General features: G+C 33.0%; 1 protein-coding gene across 2 annotated transcripts; it reads left to right on the top strand.

The window, feature by feature from the left end:
* The first annotated feature begins 877 nt into the window (after positions 1-877).
* On the top strand, positions 878-14,763 carry LOC129320223 (E3 ubiquitin-protein ligase UPL6). Of its 2 annotated transcripts, XM_054965539.1 has the most exons (27): positions 882-946; positions 1,186-1,377; positions 2,489-2,586; positions 2,782-2,909; positions 3,651-3,762; positions 4,139-4,319; positions 5,418-5,600; positions 6,472-6,654; positions 6,817-6,898; positions 7,105-7,223; positions 7,331-7,632; positions 7,781-7,877; positions 8,147-8,290; positions 8,370-8,453; positions 8,909-8,995; positions 9,173-9,313; positions 9,426-9,551; positions 10,284-10,382; positions 10,551-10,618; positions 11,216-11,282; positions 11,806-11,976; positions 12,062-12,151; positions 12,851-12,931; positions 13,182-13,255; positions 13,340-13,411; positions 13,560-13,649; positions 14,383-14,763. In XM_054965539.1, exons 2-27 carry the CDS (start codon positions 1,219-1,221, stop codon positions 14,447-14,449), a joined length of 3,105 nt encoding a protein of 1,034 aa, XP_054821514.1. In that variant the 5' UTR covers positions 882-946; positions 1,186-1,218; the 3' UTR covers positions 14,450-14,763. The 2 variants fall into 2 exon arrangements, with proteins under 2 accessions (XP_054821513.1, XP_054821514.1); XM_054965538.1 differs by having other exon boundaries at positions 878-1,377.
* The last annotated feature ends 4,950 nt before the right edge of the window (positions 14,764-19,713 follow it).

Genomic DNA, 19,713 nt, shown 5'->3' with positions numbered 1-19,713 from the left:
ATGGTTCTATTTGGCATTTTTTGAAAAACAAAAGGAAAAAAAAAGCCCTAAATGCAATGGAACACAATCTTTGTAGCCCGAGCTACCAAGAAGGCAAGGGGGAAAAGTTGAGAATATTAACTATTTTCTCTGAGCATATAAGATACTTCCTAAAAAATTATTTTATCCATAAATATAAGAAGTTTCATGATACTTTTGAATAATTAAACAATTTTACCTTTATCTTGAAAAATAGACGAAATATTGATTGTATGTTTTACCTACTATTATCATGATATTAATTGTAACACTATTAGGAGCAAAATTAAAAAAAAATTATGACAATTTTACATGATTTTAACTAAACAAACTTTTATCATTATATGACACTGGGTTAAAAACACTTTATAGATAGCAATGGAGGAAGTACTAATAAATGAATACATGCACATATATTATACTCATTTTGGACCATGATATAAGAGTCTTGACAATAATAATTAAAATTTTAATACATAATTTTTTAAAAAAGTAATTAATGAAGTAGAGATAAAATTAAAGAGATGAATATAAAAATTATACAACAATTTATATTTTAAATTATGTAATATTTTTAAAAGATATTTTATACTTCCTCCATTCAAAATTATAAAGCATCTTTTAAGGAGATAGATATTAAAAAATATAAAATATTTTTAATTTTTTAAAGTGTAATTACTGTTTTTTTTAAAATACCATAATAATGAATTTATATTTATTATAAGACGTTTAATGATAATATTAATTTAAAAATAAATAATTATTTTATTAAAAGATAATATTCAGATTAAAATTACCTAAAAAAGCACGATTACGCACGCATACATAGTCCGGTTGATTGCCACCGTTCCGTGTTCCCCATCAAGTGGACTTCTTTCTCCCCAAGACAGACTCGCCGAGAAAGTGAGAGGAAGATCAGAAAACTTCCGTGAGAATCATATTAATATAGCACATAATATTCAATTTCCCTTAATTTTTTTTTCCTAATCACATTCATATATTGTGTTCCAAATCTTCTTTCCACCAACCTCGCATGGAAGCTGCTTCACATCTCCTTCGATTCTAGGGCAACTTTTTTCTCCGTACATGTTCCTTTTTACTCGAGCGAGCTGTGACTGAAAATTAAACAGTGCTACGTGCTGTGATTTTTATTATTATGTGAATTAGGGCGCGAGTTGGCCAAGCGCACATAGAAGAAAAATGTTCTTCTCAGGCGATCCATCCACCAGGAAACGTGTTGATTTGGGAGGCCGCAGCTCGAAGGAAAGGGATAGGCAAAAGCTCCTTGAACAGACGAGATTAGAGCGGAACCGGCGCTTATGGCTGCGCCAGCAAAACTCTTCTGCAGTTAAAATTCAGGTCTTGTTTTGAATGCATTTAAATGGTTTCAATCTGGCAGTCGGTGCACTTCACGTTTCTTTTTAGTTGTTTATTGAAATACTTAATTTTACGTCAAGTTCGGTAGCCAGTGAAAGTTACTGCATTCTTCATATCGCTGGTGCTAAGTGCTAGTCAATGGTATCTGCACTGCAAAAAATTGTACATTGTCTGTGCTATTTAATGTAACCTGTTTTCAATTGAAGCCCTCAGCATAATCAAGTTGGTCAGTTGTTTGCCATAGATGCACTCGGTGAAGGAACACAACACATAGACATAATAAAAGTGATTGACTCTGCGTCTCTAATTGATTTATCATGCTGCAGTAGTTTAAAATTGTAACTTCATAATAGTTGGCTATAGCAATTTAGATTGATGTGGTCCATACTCCATTTGTAGTTGTTTTGTCTTTCATTCTATTGATCGACAAAAGTTCAGAAACCCAGAATAGCATGTGTGCTGCTTCATCAATGTTAGACGCCCCTTATATAAGAAATTATATAAAAATGTTAATCGGTATTGTGGTTTCCATCAAGCAGACTAAATGTATGCTGCATCATCAATGTTAGATGCCCCTTATATAAGAAATTATATGAAAATGTTAATCAGTATTGTGGTTCCATCAAGCAGACTAAGTTCAAAAATTATATTTTTGTGCTTGACAATTTCAAGTAGAAAGTGTTCCTGGGTAAATTACCATCACTACCTACTTCCCCCACGTTTTCATCTGTAAGTATTACAATTCATGCTATGGCAAAAGTCACTTGAATCCATCCCCCTAAAAATAGTCACTTGAATCGAGTCATATTTTTGTGATGAAGTAATGTCAGTTTCTGTTTCCCTGAAAAACTAGTTCACGCAATGTAAGATACTTTTGAGATTTTTCTTTGGCTCTGTTCATTTTGAATGTTTAGCCATGTTAAATTAAGATAGTACATTTTATTACTTTACTTTAGAGTTTAGCTGCCTAGATTCTGGTTTGGTGTGTATTGTAATTGATGTATGCTTGCTGCAGGTAAGGTGCATGAATCTTGATTGGTAATCATTATTACTTCATGAATATCTTGCGAAGATTATCTGGTTCTTGTTACAGAAATGCTTCAGAGGGCGAAAAGCTGTCTTAGCTGAACAGTCTAAGGTGCGAGAGCAGTTCCATAAAACCTATGGGAAGTGCTGCCAAAATGTAGACAGGTGATGTTTTAATATAATTTTGAATTATTGTCTGAAAATTGCTCATTTCTTTCTCTCCTAAAGCTTCTTTAAACATTGATAAGTCAGTTAAGTCTAATATTATCTTACTTTACCATTGTGCCATTACTAGTCTGATTGGGTTCTTCGTTGACCTGATTAGATTTTGTAGATTAATACCATCTATTGTGCATTCAGGAATGCTTTTGGTCCAGATTCTGATTTCCTTCGCCAGTTGCTCTACTTCTTTAATGCAGAAAATCTGGACGATTTCTTAATTCTTGTGAAAACATGCCAACTGCTTCAACAGTTTGCTGAAGATAGTGGTAATTGTTAATTTATATTTTCATTGTTCCCATTTTCTTAGCCTGGGTTATTGTTCTGCTGATTTTATAAAGTTGTGCCTCTATTTCCCCTTACTTTTGATATTTCCACGCGCCAATAAAGATAATAAGTAAAAAACTTGTGTAACTATTTTCTTTTTTGCTAGTTAACTTATTATAAACTTTCCAGGCACAATTTGCACTGGAGTTGGCTTCCCTCTTCCTACCCTTCTCTTAGCTTCTCCTCAGTAACTATGCACTATGCAGTTAATGAGAGAAAGAAACATGGTCGTGGAACCCACTTGTATGGTACCCACTGCTCGTTTCCTTCTGACATTAACTGCACTTTCTGTTGTATTGTCAAATTTTCTGGGCCTTCCGTGCAACAGTGAGGACGTTTTTGGAATGGCCCTTTTCTCTCTTCATGAATTCTTACTCTGCCCCTCTCTCTTAAAAAAAGAATGATAATGTAATTTGGATAATTGAAAAGCACACCACTTGCAACATTTTTTCTTAGCTGCGTAATTATCTGAAAGAATAATTTTTTATTATTTTTCAAAAAATTGGGCAGTAAAAAGTTTGTAAATTTTGTCATTGTTTAATGAATTCAATCATTGAAGAACACTTGAGGAAGCTTCTTCCCTCGGTGTTTTGTAGTAAAAAAGCAATCTGAAATTTTTGTAAATACCTGCCTTCTTGCTTAAGTATTTTCATGAAACTTACTGGGTGGACCATATGCAACAGGGGATGTTGTTAAACTTCTTGCTGGTTTGGATTACTCATCCGCATGTGCTTTAGTGAACTACCGGGTGAAGAGATTGATATATGTGTGTATTCGTGCCATACACCATCATAGGTTGGCTTTATTACCTTATTTTAGTTTCTTTATGTTGTGGTGAATTGCCCCTCTTATCCTTTTATTTCTTGTCATGTTCTTTTGGAAATTTAAACAAATATCGTATGTGGATTATACTGCTATACTCACGGAGTGGTACTTTTGATTCTGTGACATGACATGAGACTTAATCAATCGCATGCTTTTGCTATTCTGTTCTGCCCTTGTTTGGCATATTTGTGACTGAGTGCTAGACTACTGCTTCATTAGTACCCTGTCCCTGCCTTAGGTTTTGATGATACTTTTTTTACTTCTTGTTAATATATGAAGAATCCTTTTGTTTTTTAAGTTTTTGGTTTTCATTGCTTGCTTACTTAACTAGTGTTTGACTGGATAGGTATCAGTTGAAAGATCAGCTTTTGTTGAATTCTAAGGAATCTAATGCCTCAGCTATCCCATTATTGGAAGTTTTAGTTTTGTTGGTTGATCCCGAACTCCCATGGAGCTGTAAAATAGTAGGATATCTCTTTCAAAACAATGCATTTTCCCTTCTTAGAGAGATTGTTCTCACTGCAAAGGTAATGATCTATTTATTACTGTCGAATTCTTTATTATTTTTTGTGATATTGGGTAAAAATTATTTTTGTTGATAGAAAACAACAATGTCGTCCAATCCATGTAGTTGACTCCACCTAATGAGATAAGGCTTATTGTTGTTGTTAGGTAAAATCAATTGTCCTTTTGATATGTATATGCTGTAGGAGTTTTTTGTTCCCGTTATAAGCCTCATCTTGTTTTCTTGATGGCAAAAAAGTACATCTTTCAAATGTCAATATTTTGTCTGGAGATTGAATTCATATTGCTTTAGTTGTAAATTATATTTTTATTCAATTCTATTCTTATGGGGACCTGATATTTATTGTGCCAATGTTCATTTTGTTAAACTAACCTAAGGCTTTAATGTTATGTAGAAAATAAAATAAAATTAAACAATTAGTTTGATTATTTTGTGTATCTGAAATCCGGAAGACATTTATTTGTTTTGTTTGTTATATGCTTGAGAAACATGGCAATCATTGTGAGGTGATATAATTTAGCTTAATGATTATTTCATTCCTGATTATTTCTGCTGAGTAACAGTTGTCAAAGCATATTTATCTTGAGATGAAAGCCATTGAATTATTTCTGGCTTCATTCCTGTATTTCTTCTCTGATTTCTTTATTTCATTTTGTATATTCCTTTATTTCCTTTTTTTTTAATAAATTAATGATAGGGGATGATATGTGCTTTTCCAGAGACATGGCAAATAGTTTCTTTCGAATTCCTGAAACTCATGCAGTCTATGCTATATATTGGTAGTCCAAACTTCTCAACATCTTTCTATCCCCCAAAACGATATCCACTTCAACTAATGTTTGTTGCCAATAGCTGACAAGCCTTTATGGAATTTGGAGAAAATTACACTCAGAATATGCCAGTACCATTGAAGTTACTTACTCCATCTTCGCCATTAACACAAACCCAAACTTACACACGTGTGATGATAAAAATCCTTGTCATTTTGTCTATGTGATGATTCCTGGTTATTATAATTATTATTGCTATTTTTTTTTCAAAAAGACATGTTTAATCTATGATACAAGTCATCACACAGAGGCACTTGAATGATATGTAGGACGATGTGGAAGATTGTTTCCCCAGCGGAAAAGGATCATCATTGGAGCGTGTACTCAGTGTTTTAATTTCTCACATTGGTCAGAAGCCATGTATCTGCACAAATTTTGAGCCAAGATCTTGCTTCTCATCTCAAATTCTTACGATTCCTTTCTTGTGGCATCTTTTTCCATGCTTAAGTCAGGTATTCCTATTAATTCTACTTGATGGGGCTTCTTTTTTATCTTTTAATAAGTAAAAATGAAGAAATTTCAAACAGGTTTTAATTATCAAGGATGTGTATCTGCTTTATAAAGTAAGGAAAAAACCAATATTGGTTTGGTTGAGGTTTTGAACCTTATAACAGAAAATTGTGTTGGGGCAGCTGCCCCTTGTTTGGATATGATAGTGCTCAAATTTAAATTAGTTGGTAGTACTGGAAATCAGATATTTGTACCGAAAAAAGAAAAAGAAACAATGTTATGAAATTCAAGGTTTTTTGAAAACCTAAGATAAACTTCTTAATTGCTAAAAATGTAAAATTTATGAAAGAAAAATAACACTGAAAAAGTCTTTATGTACTGTCTCTGTAATTCATTTTGTGATTTTTGAGCCTTTTAAATTCTTTTGTATCCTTTATGTTCAAATGCATGATATAACTTGGTGCATATGCGGATATGCCTATATCTTCCGATCTCTTCTCACTCTAAAAGCTAGCTCTCCTATGGGCAATGATGAACCCTAATTGGGGAAAAAAAAAATCAACATCCATAACTCAGTATTAACTTGCTGCTGCAAAATAGATGTATTAGGTTGTCACTAGACGTGCTTAGGCACCATTGCAGGAACTAATGCATAATCTTCCTGTTGGATGGACTTTACAACTGATCAAGAGTTACTGATTATTTTAGCTCGTTGCAATGCATGTTTGCCATAAGTAGTAGGTCTTCTTGGCATCCTTATCCTTCTTGCTAGAGTTCCGTTGTATGTTTTAGGTTTCTACCAATGTTTTAGATCCATCTTTTCTTTCAATATTTGTATTGTTTATCATAGGTTTGTATGTTTTTGGTATTTAGGTTTTTGCGATCCAGGGCCCGAGCCAGCATTATATTCATCAAATGGCAAAATGTGTGCAAGACCAGATCAATTTACTACCTAACAATATATCAGATGAATGCCCTAGCTATGCTTGTCTGCTGGGGAATATACTAGAAACTGCTGGAACTGCTTTGTCTCAGCCTGACTGTTCATTTGATATGGTAACTAGGGAGCTTATTTGCAAAAATATGCAACCTATTCTTTTATATTTCCCCTTGATCTAAAATTTCTACAGCAGTTTGGGTAAAACCTTTAGAAGTTTGATACTTTCTCTTAACAATTCAGCATGATTTTGTAGTTAATTTCTGCATGTCCATATTCAGGCCATAGATCTTGCTGCTGTTAGCACGTATTTACTGGAGGCACTTCCATCTGTAAAAACTTCCAACAAAGAGACTAAAGAAAGTAGGGTATTCAATCTTATGCTCAATTTTTTTTGTTTGATTATTGTAAAATCGGTCTGTTAAAGAATTTAGTCTTATATTACTTAATGAAAAAAAATCAGTTTGTTCTTTTAGCATTTTAAATTTCCGTTTTTACTATATTAGTCAAAGCCAAATGGTTCTCCTACTTTATAATTTCTTCCTAAGCTGATGGAGCATATAAGTCAGGTTCTATGATTGCTGAGGATGATAAGACTGGAAATGATGAAGTTATGGAAGTAGCCATGGATAGGAAATTGGAACAGCAAATTTGCAATGCCATAGATTCTCGCTTTCTTCTGCAACTGGTATGCCATTATGGCAAATGATATTCATATCTTGAACATCATTTGAATGAAAACATGCTTCAGCATATAATTTGGAAGTTTTGATGAAATTGTGACTTCTGGTGCAGACAAATATTCTATTTAGAGAGATTCCATTTGTTAATGGTGTGGATCATGGGCCGGATGTTAGGGAAATGGCAGCTGTTGGTGCAGTTTGTGGATTTCTGCACGTTACTTTCAGCACGTTGCCACTTGAACGGATTATGACTGTACTTGCTTACAGAACTGAAGTTGTTCCTATGCTTTGGAGCTTTATGAAGCGGTGCCATGAGAATAAAAATTGGTCGTCTTTGTCTGAGCAGCTAGCATGCCTCTCTGGAGACGCACCGGGTTGGCTTTTACCTTTGGCTGTATTCTGCCCTGTCTATAAGTAAGAGTTTATGTTCTGTTTAATTTTTTTTATATGGTTTCCTAATTAAATCAACAATCTTATATGTGTTGCAGGACTTTTTTCCTTAAACTCTAAATAAATTCCACTTTGAGCTTGCTGATACTGGTAATGGTGTTCTTTTTATTAGGCACATGCTTATGATAGTTGATAATGAAGAATTCTATGAGCAGGAGAAACCGTTATCACTGAAGGATATTAGAAGTCTTATCATTATATTGAGACAGGTACATCCTATTTATTGATTTGTATAAGAATAAGAAAATTGATTTCAAACTTATCGAGGTGGGGAACAGTCAATTGATGGATCTTTGCAAGATGGTTTAATTACTGTATGTCCAAGTGCATAGAACTTGAATGTGTTGCTTTTTCAAAATGTTGTAGTCTTAATTGAAACTGTTGCAAGGCTGCCCAGAATTTTTGCGAAAATGCTGAAGTACTATTTTGCCTGCTTGCCATTTGCTGTTAAGTCCATGCAAGTTTGCTGTTTCTGCAGGCCCTGTGGCAGCTTCTGTGGGTAAACCATACCACATCTTCTCACTCAGCGAGATCTGTCCCGGTCAGCTCTGCTAATAAGAGGCAGTCTATTGAAGTCATTCAACAGAGGGTTAGCATTGTAATATCTGAGCTCCTCTCCCAGGTAGGAGCAACCATATTATCATAAATCTAGTCTCCTTTTCTTTTTGCTGCTTCTAATTTGCTTTGAATTTATTTGATAGCTGCAAGATTGGAACAATAGGCGACAGTTTACATCCCCCAGTGACTTTCATGCTGATGGGGTGAATGACTTCTTCATCTCTCAGGTATTTTCTCTGGAAATTCAAGTTTAATTTTATTCTGAATTTATTGTCTTGGGAGACTCAATCTCTCATAAGTAACTTATTAATAAAGCCTATCTAAACAAAAGGAAAAAATGAGTATACGAGATAAATGCAAGCTAATCCTATCCAAACAACCTGAACAAACTTTAGAAATTTTGAAAATATAACTAATCCTATCATGACTGAAAAACAAAGAAGAAAACTGAATGAAATCGAAGTACACAAAATAAATAAATAAATACATAGAAGGATGATGATGATAAAATGAAAATAGCACACTTTCTTGGACTTGTTTTATTTCCCGATAATGCTCAACTTGGAACACCTTGTAGAGATGGTTTTGCCAGCGATTTTAGTTCCCAGCATTCTTGATATGTTATTTTTTGACATTATAAAAATGAAGACTTAAATCTAAGCGGGCAATCCTTTATCAACAGGCTGTAATAGAAAATACACGAGCAAATGAAATATTGAAGCAGGCCCCTTTTTTGATACCATTTACAAGCAGGGTCAAAATATTCACTGTAAGTATATCACTCTGCTCGCCTTAGATTTATTTCTGAATAATCTCTGTATTGCTGGTCTTCGATTGATGGCAGCATTAACAACAAAGCTCTTTTTCTGCAATTTATTTTGAATCACGGGTGATTTTCATGTATTAAAGTTGATGGTGATTATCACCCCCCTGTTTTTTTAATTAGTCTCAACTAGCTGCGGTCAGGCAAAGACATGGGTCACAGGCTGTATTTACTAGAAACCGGTTCAGAATAAGACGAGATCGTATTTTGGAAGATGCTTATAATCAAATGAGCCAGTTGTCAGAAGATGACCTACGAGGACTGGTAATGTCTCTGTTGTTGAAGCCTATCTTAAGATTTATTAGTCACTTCTTTTTTGCTGGTCTTCATGAAAGATTGCTTTTTAAACTCAGTGATTGATTTAGCTGTTTTGCAGATTCGTGTGACTTTTGTCAATGAATTTGGCGTGGAGGAGGCTGGAATTGATGGTGGTGGAATTTTCAAGGATTTCATGGAAAACATCACACGAGCTGCCTTTGATGTGCAGTATGGGTTGTTTAAGGTTCTGTGAATATTTTGATATCACTTATGCTTCATGTAAAGAGTTGTGTCATCACTTCAGCCAAGCACCAAATATAATAGGCTAATTTACTAACAAACTTATATGTGTTTTTTTTGGCCAGAACAAACTTATAGTTGAAAGAGGTTTATTTATATTGGCTTACTGCATGAATTCAAAGTTAATTGAAGCATTAGGGAGAGTGTGGTTGCCTTTAGGTGTTTTAAAGTGAGAAAAAGAAGGTTCACTGAGATTATTGTAGTTGGTAGTTAAACGTTTGTGGACAACCATTTAAAGTGATTGTTGAGTTAGTTTTACAATATTATGCTTTAGTGCAAGTAATGATATTGTAAAATACTCTTTCTGGTCCTGATAAAACTTGATGAAGCATTATTGTGTTTTTTCCAAAAGTACCCACATATCAAATTGGTTCATTTGGGTCGCATGTTTGAATTTTAGATTCAAAGGTAAAATGAATGATTTTAATTTAGGGTAATTTGGGATTTCTATAAAAAAAAATTTGAAAAAATGAAGACACTTAACTAATTTTAACCACCTTTCTTAATTCGCATGATTTGATTGAATTTGTCTTATAAATAGGATTAGAGGGAGTAAATAAGCATTTGAAAATGTCTATCCAGATGTTACTTCAGCATATACTCCTGCTTTTGCCTTACTTATATCTGCGGCTTATGTTTTTTGTATTTCTGGCTTGCTGATTATCAATGCATCCAGGAAACAGCAGATCACTTGCTTTACCCAAATCCTGGATCAGGAATGATTCATGAACAACATCTACAATTTTTCCACTTTCTTGGAACTCTTCTTGCAAAGGTATAGCCTTGTTTCATTATTTATTTATTTTCTTTTATGAAGTAAAGCTTTGCATCCTGTCATTGAATACGTACTACAATTTTTTCCTGTTATGATTTTTTAGGAGTACATCTTTGTACGGTATTCTAAGTGTGTGATTGTGACTTTAATGAGTGGTTAAATTTGCAGGCTATGTTTGAAGGGATTCTTGTTGATATTCCGTTTGCCACCTTCTTCTTGAGCAAATTGAAGCTAAAGTAAGATTTAAGGAGTCTTTTAATCTGTCTTTGATAGTTTGTTTAGTGATGATTAAAGTTGTCTGATGCTCAATTCTTGGATTGCAACACATTGATTTATACTAAAATATTAGTCTTGTTCCCTTTCCAGAAAATGCTACAATCTGCTGCAGTCTTCTCACTATCATAATCTCCTTTCTTCCGGAAAAAAAAAAATAAGGGAAGGGCAGACAGTTAATATAACTCCAGATTATTTTGCACATAGAAAACTTATCAGAGACCATACTTCAGATAGTAAACGGGCAAAGGATTGAACACAAATACAGAGAAAATATAAAGAGAAAAATCTGAAAGTGAATTGCCGCACATATGGTGTTAGCTTTCCTATACCTAAAAGTAGATGGCTTTTTAAAGGAGAAATATATAGACTAAGAATCCTTAAATAAAGTGTAGAAATGAGAAAGCCAGAAAATCAATGAGACAATGGAAAAGATATAAAATTGATTGGCTTTAATTTTATCATGTGATATGCACTCTGGTAAATTAATTACTGTATAATGGCGTGGAATAGCTTGATTATATTGCTCTTGCTTTCTCAAACTTCCCCCCTTATCCCAGGTACAACTATTTAAATGATTTGCCTTCCTTGGATCCAGAGTTATATCGCCATCTTATCTTTTTGAAGGTATTGTGACTTCTTTGGTTATACATCTTTCTTATTCTTTTTTAGTGTCAAAGATTTAACGAGAAGAAGAAATAAGTTTAAACTAGGCCGGGTAACTAGGGATCAATTTTCTCCTACTGCTTTCTTGGCAAGAAATCAACTGTATGGTGTAGCTAGCCACTAAACGACATGAGAAATGTATTACTTTGTTTCATGTGTATAGTTCTCAATCAAAACTGAGCATTTCAGAATATTTCCACTTTGTTATCTGCTTCGTTTTTTTTTTTTTAAACTTTCTGGTGGGCATATAACATTTTCATGCATTTAAAATAGAGTGTTTTTGCTTTGTAAATCAGCATCCATGTGTGTAACTATGTATAGATTTCAGGTTTTGGCTAGGGTAAGATTTGGTGACATGGGTGTTGGTGGAACGGGAAGGAGTTAGATATAGGGCTTCCTCTATTTTCTAAATGACTCGAAGTTTTCAATTTTGATCTGAAGCTGACTTTTTTCTTGGGGGTGTGATTTGACATTTGGTTCACAGCATTATGATGGTGACATTTCGGGTTTGGAACTATACTTTGTCATTGTAAATAATGAATATGGAGAGCAAACAGAAGAGGAGTTGCTTCCTGGAGGTAGGAACCTGCGTGTCACTAATGAGAATGTCATCACATTTATCCATCTTGTAGCCAATCACCGCTTAAATTTTCAGGTGAAGTGGTAATCCTAATTTTGTGTTATGCTTGGACAGCCAATGAATTAGTGTTATAATTGCATCACAAAAATATTGATTTCAGATACGTCAGCAAAGTTCCCATTTCTTGAGGGGATTTCAACAACTTATACAGAAGGATTGGATTGATATGTTTAATGAGCATGAACTTCAGGTAATTTGGCCATTTGGGTCGTATAGAGGGCAAGTTTTTTTTTTCCCTCATCATACTTTTCTTTGTAATATTTGCTGTTCCGTGATTGTGTTTAAGATCCTTATAACAACAGGAAGAATGTTTATCATTTTCTCCCACATCTTATGCCCCCCATTGTTAAAAGGTATAGAGTCGTCTGGGCTGTGACTACGTTTCTAATGTTTTGCACTATATATTGACAAAGAAATGTGCCTTGGCCTTTTTATCATTGCTGCTGTACCCTTGTGACCTTTGTTTTTAGCATCCACTTCAGCTGATTTTTCCCCTTTTTTATCTGCTTTCTTATCTTTTTTGTTTGTTTGGTACACATTAAAAAATGGGGTTTATTGCTTTGGTTCCTTTTGCGGTGATGGGGTTGGTAATTCATTACTAATATAGTCACTTTTTTCCAACTATTGTGGCATTATATGTCATTGCACCATTTGGAACTTCAAATTAAAGGCATGATGCACAGTATGATAAATCTTGGTTTGTTCCCGTGCGTGAAGATTTGGCAGACCTGATTCCTCAGCAGAAATGCTTGCTTTGTTAATATCAGCATATTCTTCTGGAACTTTCTTTAGTAGTTGTCTTTTGTACTCATTTTTCCCCTTGGGACCAGAATTTCTTTTACGTACATAACTGCTTTGATATCCCACTTGACACAACTGCTTTCCACAGCTTCTGATATCAGGTTCACTTGACAGCTTGGATGTTGATGATCTGCGGCTGCACACCAACTATGTGGGAGGCTATCACAGCGTAAGTGCCTTGGCTGTTATTGTATAAGTGAAAGCGAAGAATTTTAGGACAAATTAGCCATGTTGCTTGCTTCACGTAAAATCAATTCAGTTGGAACTACACGAGTATTTGCAGATGTTTTAGCAATGTGCATTTTCTTTTGTTATCTGGTCTCACTTTCATGTCATGATGACAACAGCTTTGCACCTTATCTGCCTTAAGCAGTATATCACTGCCTGCGGATTTTCAAATGTTTGATTTATTCTGATAGGAACATTATGTGATCGAGATGTTTTGGGAAGTTCTCAAAGGCTTTTCATTGGAAAACAAGAAGAAGTTTTTGAAGTAAGATGTGCATAGATCTGGGACTTTGTTGTCCTTTTTATGTGGCGAATATCAGTATGAATTACTAATTTATTATGCTCTCAGGTTTGTGACAGGTTGTTCTCGTGGACCATTGCTTGGATTCCGATATCTTGAACCCTTGTTCTGCATACAAAGGTGAATTCCGCTGCAGCAGTTGTGTGCTGATATCTAATGCTAACGATTGATTTCACAAAATGGACCGCTCAGATATCATTGTTTTCCTGCCTCTTTTCTTTGTAGTTTGGATGACAAAAATGAACTTGTCTGGTGTCCTTTTTTGTAGAGCTGCCGGTAATGCTTCTGAGGAAGCTCTTGATAGGTTGCCAACGTCAGCTACTTGTATGAATCTGCTCAAGCTTCCTCCTTACAAAAGGTTCGTCTTAGCACTTATCTTTGCATTGTAGAAATGGATTTTTTTAAGCTATTACAATTTAACTGAAAGTGGGTTACAGATAGATACTAAAGATTTCTGGATGCCTTCTGAAACTAGAATTATTTGAGGAAGTTGACGGCAGTGATGTTGGGTGAGACGAAGTAAAATTTATGCTTAGCATAATTAAATATCACAAGGAAATTAAACGATGGCAGTTGTGCTGAAGAGAAAAGCTGTCTTATCATGGCAGGACTTGACATTGTTAGCATCTGAATCAACTTTCATTGCTTTATATCTTTTCGTGGTGATTTATGAAAAAAGATTATATGTTGTGCGCTTTATCAACGGACGTATACTGATGGATTCTACTTGAATATATGGTCGCCATTGGTTGTATGGCTTCTTGTTCCTTTTTCTTTTTATGTTTCACATGAATTGTAGCTCGTACATTGTCGTGGCCGTAGTAGTTCTCTGCATTTTTACCACAAAAGGAAGGACATTTGTCATGTTTTAATATTTGGTAATTATTTTACTCCTTGAAGGCTCATTGAAGATCCTTTTTCTTTTTAACTAGTCTTAGCACGCATCTATTTGAATGACCCTTCTTCAGGACTGTAGATGCTGCTTATCTCGTCGTCCTTTTGGTTGCCATCTTTCTTCATGGTTTATTAGTTCAATAATTTTCTTCGGGTTTGCATTTGTTTTTCTCACCAGTTACGTTTTGATGGTGCAGCAAGGAGCAATTGGAAACAAAATTACTGTATGCCATAAATGCTGACGCTGGGTTTGATTTAAGCTAAACGGAGACTTGCTTTCCACTACTGTTTATTTCGGTTCGGTACTGCCAGACGACGGCTCACTGGTGGACGTGCTGTCAGCGGCATTGGAAACTACAGGAATCTACAAATTATCAAATGCTATAGTGAGAGTAGCGGCGCCTTGTGTATATATGCATGCTTGATATTTCTTAATAATTTCTGTTTAAATGTACATATCTCTATATTATTGTATTGATTTTTGAAGAAGTCACGCTTCTTCGACAAGAATTCTCCTGATTTTTGTACGATTATAATTGAATCAGATATGCGTTCGGATGTTTTTGGCTTAAAGTAAACTTACATCGGAATTGCGGGAAAGAAATAATTATGGTTTGTGTCAACATTCAACGTGTGGACGGGCACCATGGATATTCAATCCATATAATTTCAGATGTTGGCTTGCTGATTTTGACATTTTTGTTTGAAATAACCAAACCTCAACTCAAAAAAGCACATCTCTACTGGCCATGGGGAGGTGCATTGCATCAAAATCTTTTATAACAAATATTTTCAGCCAGTGTCGATACCTTTGGTGTTAATTTATAAAGTATTAAAAAGGTCAACCAAATAGTATTTAAAAGTCAATAAATATAATTTTATAACAAATATTAGTTGTTAGTAGTTATGATTTAAAGTAGTATTATAAGAATCGGGCTGCCCATTCAACCACCAATCCAAAGTTCAGTCAGGTTACAGTATAAAATCAACATATCTAAGAATCGGCCATGAATCGGTTTCAAACCGGTCAAAGCCAATTGGTGGTTGAATCGGTTTTGTTATTTTTATTTAATTTTAATTCATTTATAAATTATAATTTATGAATATTAATAAATGAAGAAAAATGAACAAATATGCATAAAAATTAGAATATGTATATTTGTATATGTTTTAAAGTAATAAATTATGAAACAATTGTATTATTTTGGATTAAAATGATGTAATATTAATGAATATTACCTTTTATTTTATATTATTTTGTTTAAAATTTAAAAAAATTACTTTTATAATCATATGTAATTATTTCCTTTTATTTTAAGTATATAGTATTTAAAACATATCAATTTATTTGCGATCAGTCAAATTACAATTTAACTATTGAACTGTAAATCAATATCTCAACCGATTCAATAATCAATCTAGTTATTTGTTTTCTTAACATTGATTTAAAGCATGTAGTTAAACCATCAATAAATATCAAGGTTCCCCAAATATAGTTGCCTAATATTTAGATACAATCAAGTTAGATTTAAGCATTATTAGGTTTAATTTGAAGCTAATTCTCCAAAAGCCTTTTTTTTTTTTTTACTAACTTGGATTCAAACTTTACACGTGTGTGACCATAATTCCTTCTACTCGCGATATCTACGTCTTCAAATTCTGAATATTGAATGATCAAGAATATTTTTTCCACTTGATAAAATCACAAACAATAGATTAAATTTTTTTTAGTCATAACAGAAAATTCGATAGACTTCAATTACAAAAAAAAAAAAAAAGAAAGAAAGAAAATTCAATAGACAATGTTTTAATTCTAGCTATTATTATAATAGTATGTCTTTACTTCAAATCAATCAAGCCTAAATATAACTATTTTGTTCAGAATATTCAATAAATTCAGCTTTAATATATAACTACTTTCCCCGAAAATTCAATATGAAATTATGAATAAAACTGCATGTATCTTCAATTTAGTAAGTAATAACAAAATAAAATTTTAAAAATAGAATATAGACACCTGTTTAGAATGGGATGGGATGGGATGTTTCACACATTAAACACGCTTCTCGTCCCATTCAGAGTGTAATTTTATCTCGTCCCATTATTTCTTGTGTCAACTTTTTCTGGATTGGGGTAAACCCATCCTAACATAATCGAGATGATGATGGGACGACCGAGAATGACACTCCCATGAACACCGCCATGTAGTTTGTGTCACGAGTAAAGAAAGAGTAACAATGATGATGCTGATGCAGAAAAACACAGCTAGGAAGGCAAAAATTGATAAAAACAAGTTTCAATGTTTAAAAACTGTTTTTTGTTTTCGAAAGTAGAAAAATTTAAAAACTTATTTAGACAAGTGCTTTTGATTTATTTATTTTTAAAATTGTTTTTATTTTTTACTTTTTAAAACAAAAAATAGAAACAATCTCAAACTATTTACATTTTATTTTCCTTGTTTTCAAAATACACCACATTTGATTGCTGAAAATTACAGTTATCTTAATTAATTTTTTTCATTAATTACTACCATTAACCATTTATAACCATAATTATCAATTTATTTTTTAATTCAAAAACTGTTTTTAAATTAATATAATCAAACAGATTTTCATTTTGTTTTGTTTTGAAAAAAAAATTATAAAAACTGTATTATAAAATAATTTTTAAAAATAAAAAAAAAAGAACAGAAACCAAATAGGCCTTAAAAGTTCTGCAATTGCATTTAAAATTAAGGGTTAATGCTCATTTATTCTTGTCACTAAACTAGATCCTTAGGGACACCCAGTGTCTGAAATTCAGTTTTAATCCATTCATCGTCTTAAACTTTAAAAACCGGATAATTCTTACCCTTGCTATTATGCATTGAAGCCTGTCACTAACCACGATCCCAACAAAATTGAAGCAACACGCCAATCGGTAGAGGAGAGGAATGTCGTTCTCACACAAAAGGCGAGAAAGAAGGAATTCGCCAGCATTAGTATCGGGCAGCATGGAGACAAGAGAGGACACATAAACACAATCATTCAAATAAAACCAAACACTTGCTCTGATCAAGATGAACCCTTGTGTGTGTTGTATCGCCATGCACCTTTTGTAACCTTGCGAGTCCTCTCAACGCTCTCTTGTGAATTCCTTTTGTGATTACCCATTGAGCATTGGAGTTTTAGTTCCATTTAGATCAACAACTGAAACAACACACTTTGTATCAATTCAATTTCTCAAAGTTGTTCAGTTGCTGATCTAAGAAAATTGTGATAAAAAATTTTGAAATTATAAAGTTTTGATTGAAGATCAGCCCCTTTGACATGGTTAGTGCATGTGAGGCGGCACTCTCATTAATTTTGTGCAAAACGATAAATATTTGAGAAAGATATCTAGCAATGCAACGTTGAGCGAGGTGAATGCTCGTTTTATTGTTGCCTTGCATGAAAGAGGCGAGAGCAAGTTCTAAATAAGTTTTAATTAGTAGATTAAACATAGGAAAGAATAATGAATGGCACAACTCACTTCTTAAATTTCGTATAGCCAATGCGCGTAGAGTCCAATGTTGTTGTTACTGAAAGCATATCTTGTGAGATGTCAAAACATTCAACTAATATCAAATCATAAGCTACATATAATATCTTCATGCTATATATGATGTACTGCCGAACGTGGCTTCATTCTCCCTCCTCCTCATGTTTTTTTTCTTCCGCCGCCTTCATTCTTTTAGAGTTTATAAAATTCTTCGGATTCACTTCACAGCACGGTTCAAGCTAAAACAAAATCATAATACTATGAGCATGTTTGATTTTTGTTTTCAAAATCAATTTTTTGTTTTTAAATTTTTTTTTTAAATTGTTCCGATAATTATTTCATATCTAATTGTTTTTAAAATTGTTCTCAATTTTTATTTAAAAAAATAATAAAAATATCTTAAAGTAGTTTTCATTTCATTTTTTAAATACATTATATTTGATTATTAAAAACAAAAATTACCTGAACCAATAATTATATCACTATCATTAATTGCCAATGAACTATCACTGTTGGTCGATTGTTTGATTTTAAATTAATACAACCAAACATATTTTTTTATTTTGAAAAATAATTTTAAAAACTGTATTATAGAGAACAATTTTTCAAAACAAAAAATAGGAACAAATCAAACAGGCCTTGTCTTTTTAGTTTTTCTATTTGTTTTTTTGCCTATATCTGTTTTCTTATTTTACTAATAGACTGTTTAACAAAAAAAAAATCATAACCGTACCATAAAATCTAACAGAATCCTTTCCAAAGGTTTATATATATATATATATATATATTCTAATATTCGTACATAAAGCTATTCAAGACCCCTGATTTTTTTAATGTACCATGTCCATGCTAGTTTCTTATATAATGTACTGTGTTCATACTGGTTCCTTTTACAATGTACCATGGTATTAGCCTAAGCAAAATCCCACATTCATTGCAGTTAAATACATGTAAGAAATTATATACACAGATTTTAAAATACTTTCTTCGCGACTAACTACATATACAATAAGTTACTATTTAATGGTGGAAAGAGAAATAAAATGAAACACTCTATCTGTTCTAAAAAACAAATAATTAAGGGGGCGGTGTGGTGTTGAGAGACGTGCCAAAGATGCAGGGTCTCAAAATGATGAAAAAAATGTGACTTCTAATCAAACACGAGAAATCTGAGTTCCCTTACCATAGTTCACCCGAATATGAGAATGTGAAGTGAAGAACACTAATGTAAATGCAAAAAAATAGAGATGCATTAATTAAAAAAAAGGGTAACGGGCTATACCGGCCGTACAACGAAACATAAAGACTAAAGCTATATGATAAAAAAAAATAAAATAAAGTAACAGACGCGGAGTCTGAAATTGATAGTTTGTTGATATTGATGATGATCTAATGATACCATTATTGAGAAAGAGCTCCTTTATTTATAGATGATCTTGGCTTGGTGCCCAAGCCATATGATTGTCACTTTTTTTGAATTTAGGAAGTACTTCCTCCATCATGTTCACTTATCATAGGTGATGATTTTGACTTAATAGCTAAAACTTCATAAATATTCTTTTTTATATAATTATTTTAAAGTCAATTAAGTTTAGTTGGGCCTGAACCTCTAAATTTATAATTTGAGTGCAAACACTATCATTACATCCATACATACATATGAAAGTGAAATGTGTAATAATACTTAAATATATAAAATATATATAGTAACTTATAAATAAATCAGTATGACATAAGGATGCTAAATATCAAAACAGAAACGATAATTATAATTGTGTTAAAAAAATAATAGTTACCCACTAATTTATTTGTACTTAGTAAAGGAACAATGAGATAAAGAAAACAAATATGGATTGAAGAAATTACTCTCGGTCGTGGGGCCTACAGAAAAGTTGTGTGATACAATACACAATTACAGTCAGTGATGTCGGTCAATCCAAACCACGACCAACAAATTTAAGGTCAGGCACAAAAAAAATATTTTGTTAATGTTTGATTTATTCAAGTCA

This window comes from Prosopis cineraria, unplaced genomic scaffold (genome assembly GCF_029017545.1).
Source record: "Prosopis cineraria cultivar Desert tree isolate PC_DT_omini unplaced genomic scaffold, ASM2901754v1 PC9, whole genome shotgun sequence".
Classification (NCBI taxonomy): domain Eukaryota; kingdom Viridiplantae; phylum Streptophyta; class Magnoliopsida; order Fabales; family Fabaceae; genus Prosopis; species Prosopis cineraria.
The sequence above is the reverse complement of the archived record's forward strand: the minus strand, read 5'-3'. Positions and strand labels throughout refer to the sequence as shown.

Bases quoted from the DNA above. Each gene is read 5' to 3' on its own strand.
- LOC129320223 (XM_054965538.1), top strand. From the start codon at position 1,219: ATGTTCTTCTCAGGCGATCCATCCACCAGGAAACGTGTTGATTTGGGA. The intron at 5,601-6,471 runs GTATTCCTATTA...TTTGGTATTTAG, and splicing joins TTTTTCCATGCTTAAGTCAG to GTTTTTGCGATCCAGGGCCC. The intron at 6,899-7,104 runs GTAGGGTATTCA...CATATAAGTCAG, and splicing joins CAACAAAGAGACTAAAGAAA to GTTCTATGATTGCTGAGGAT.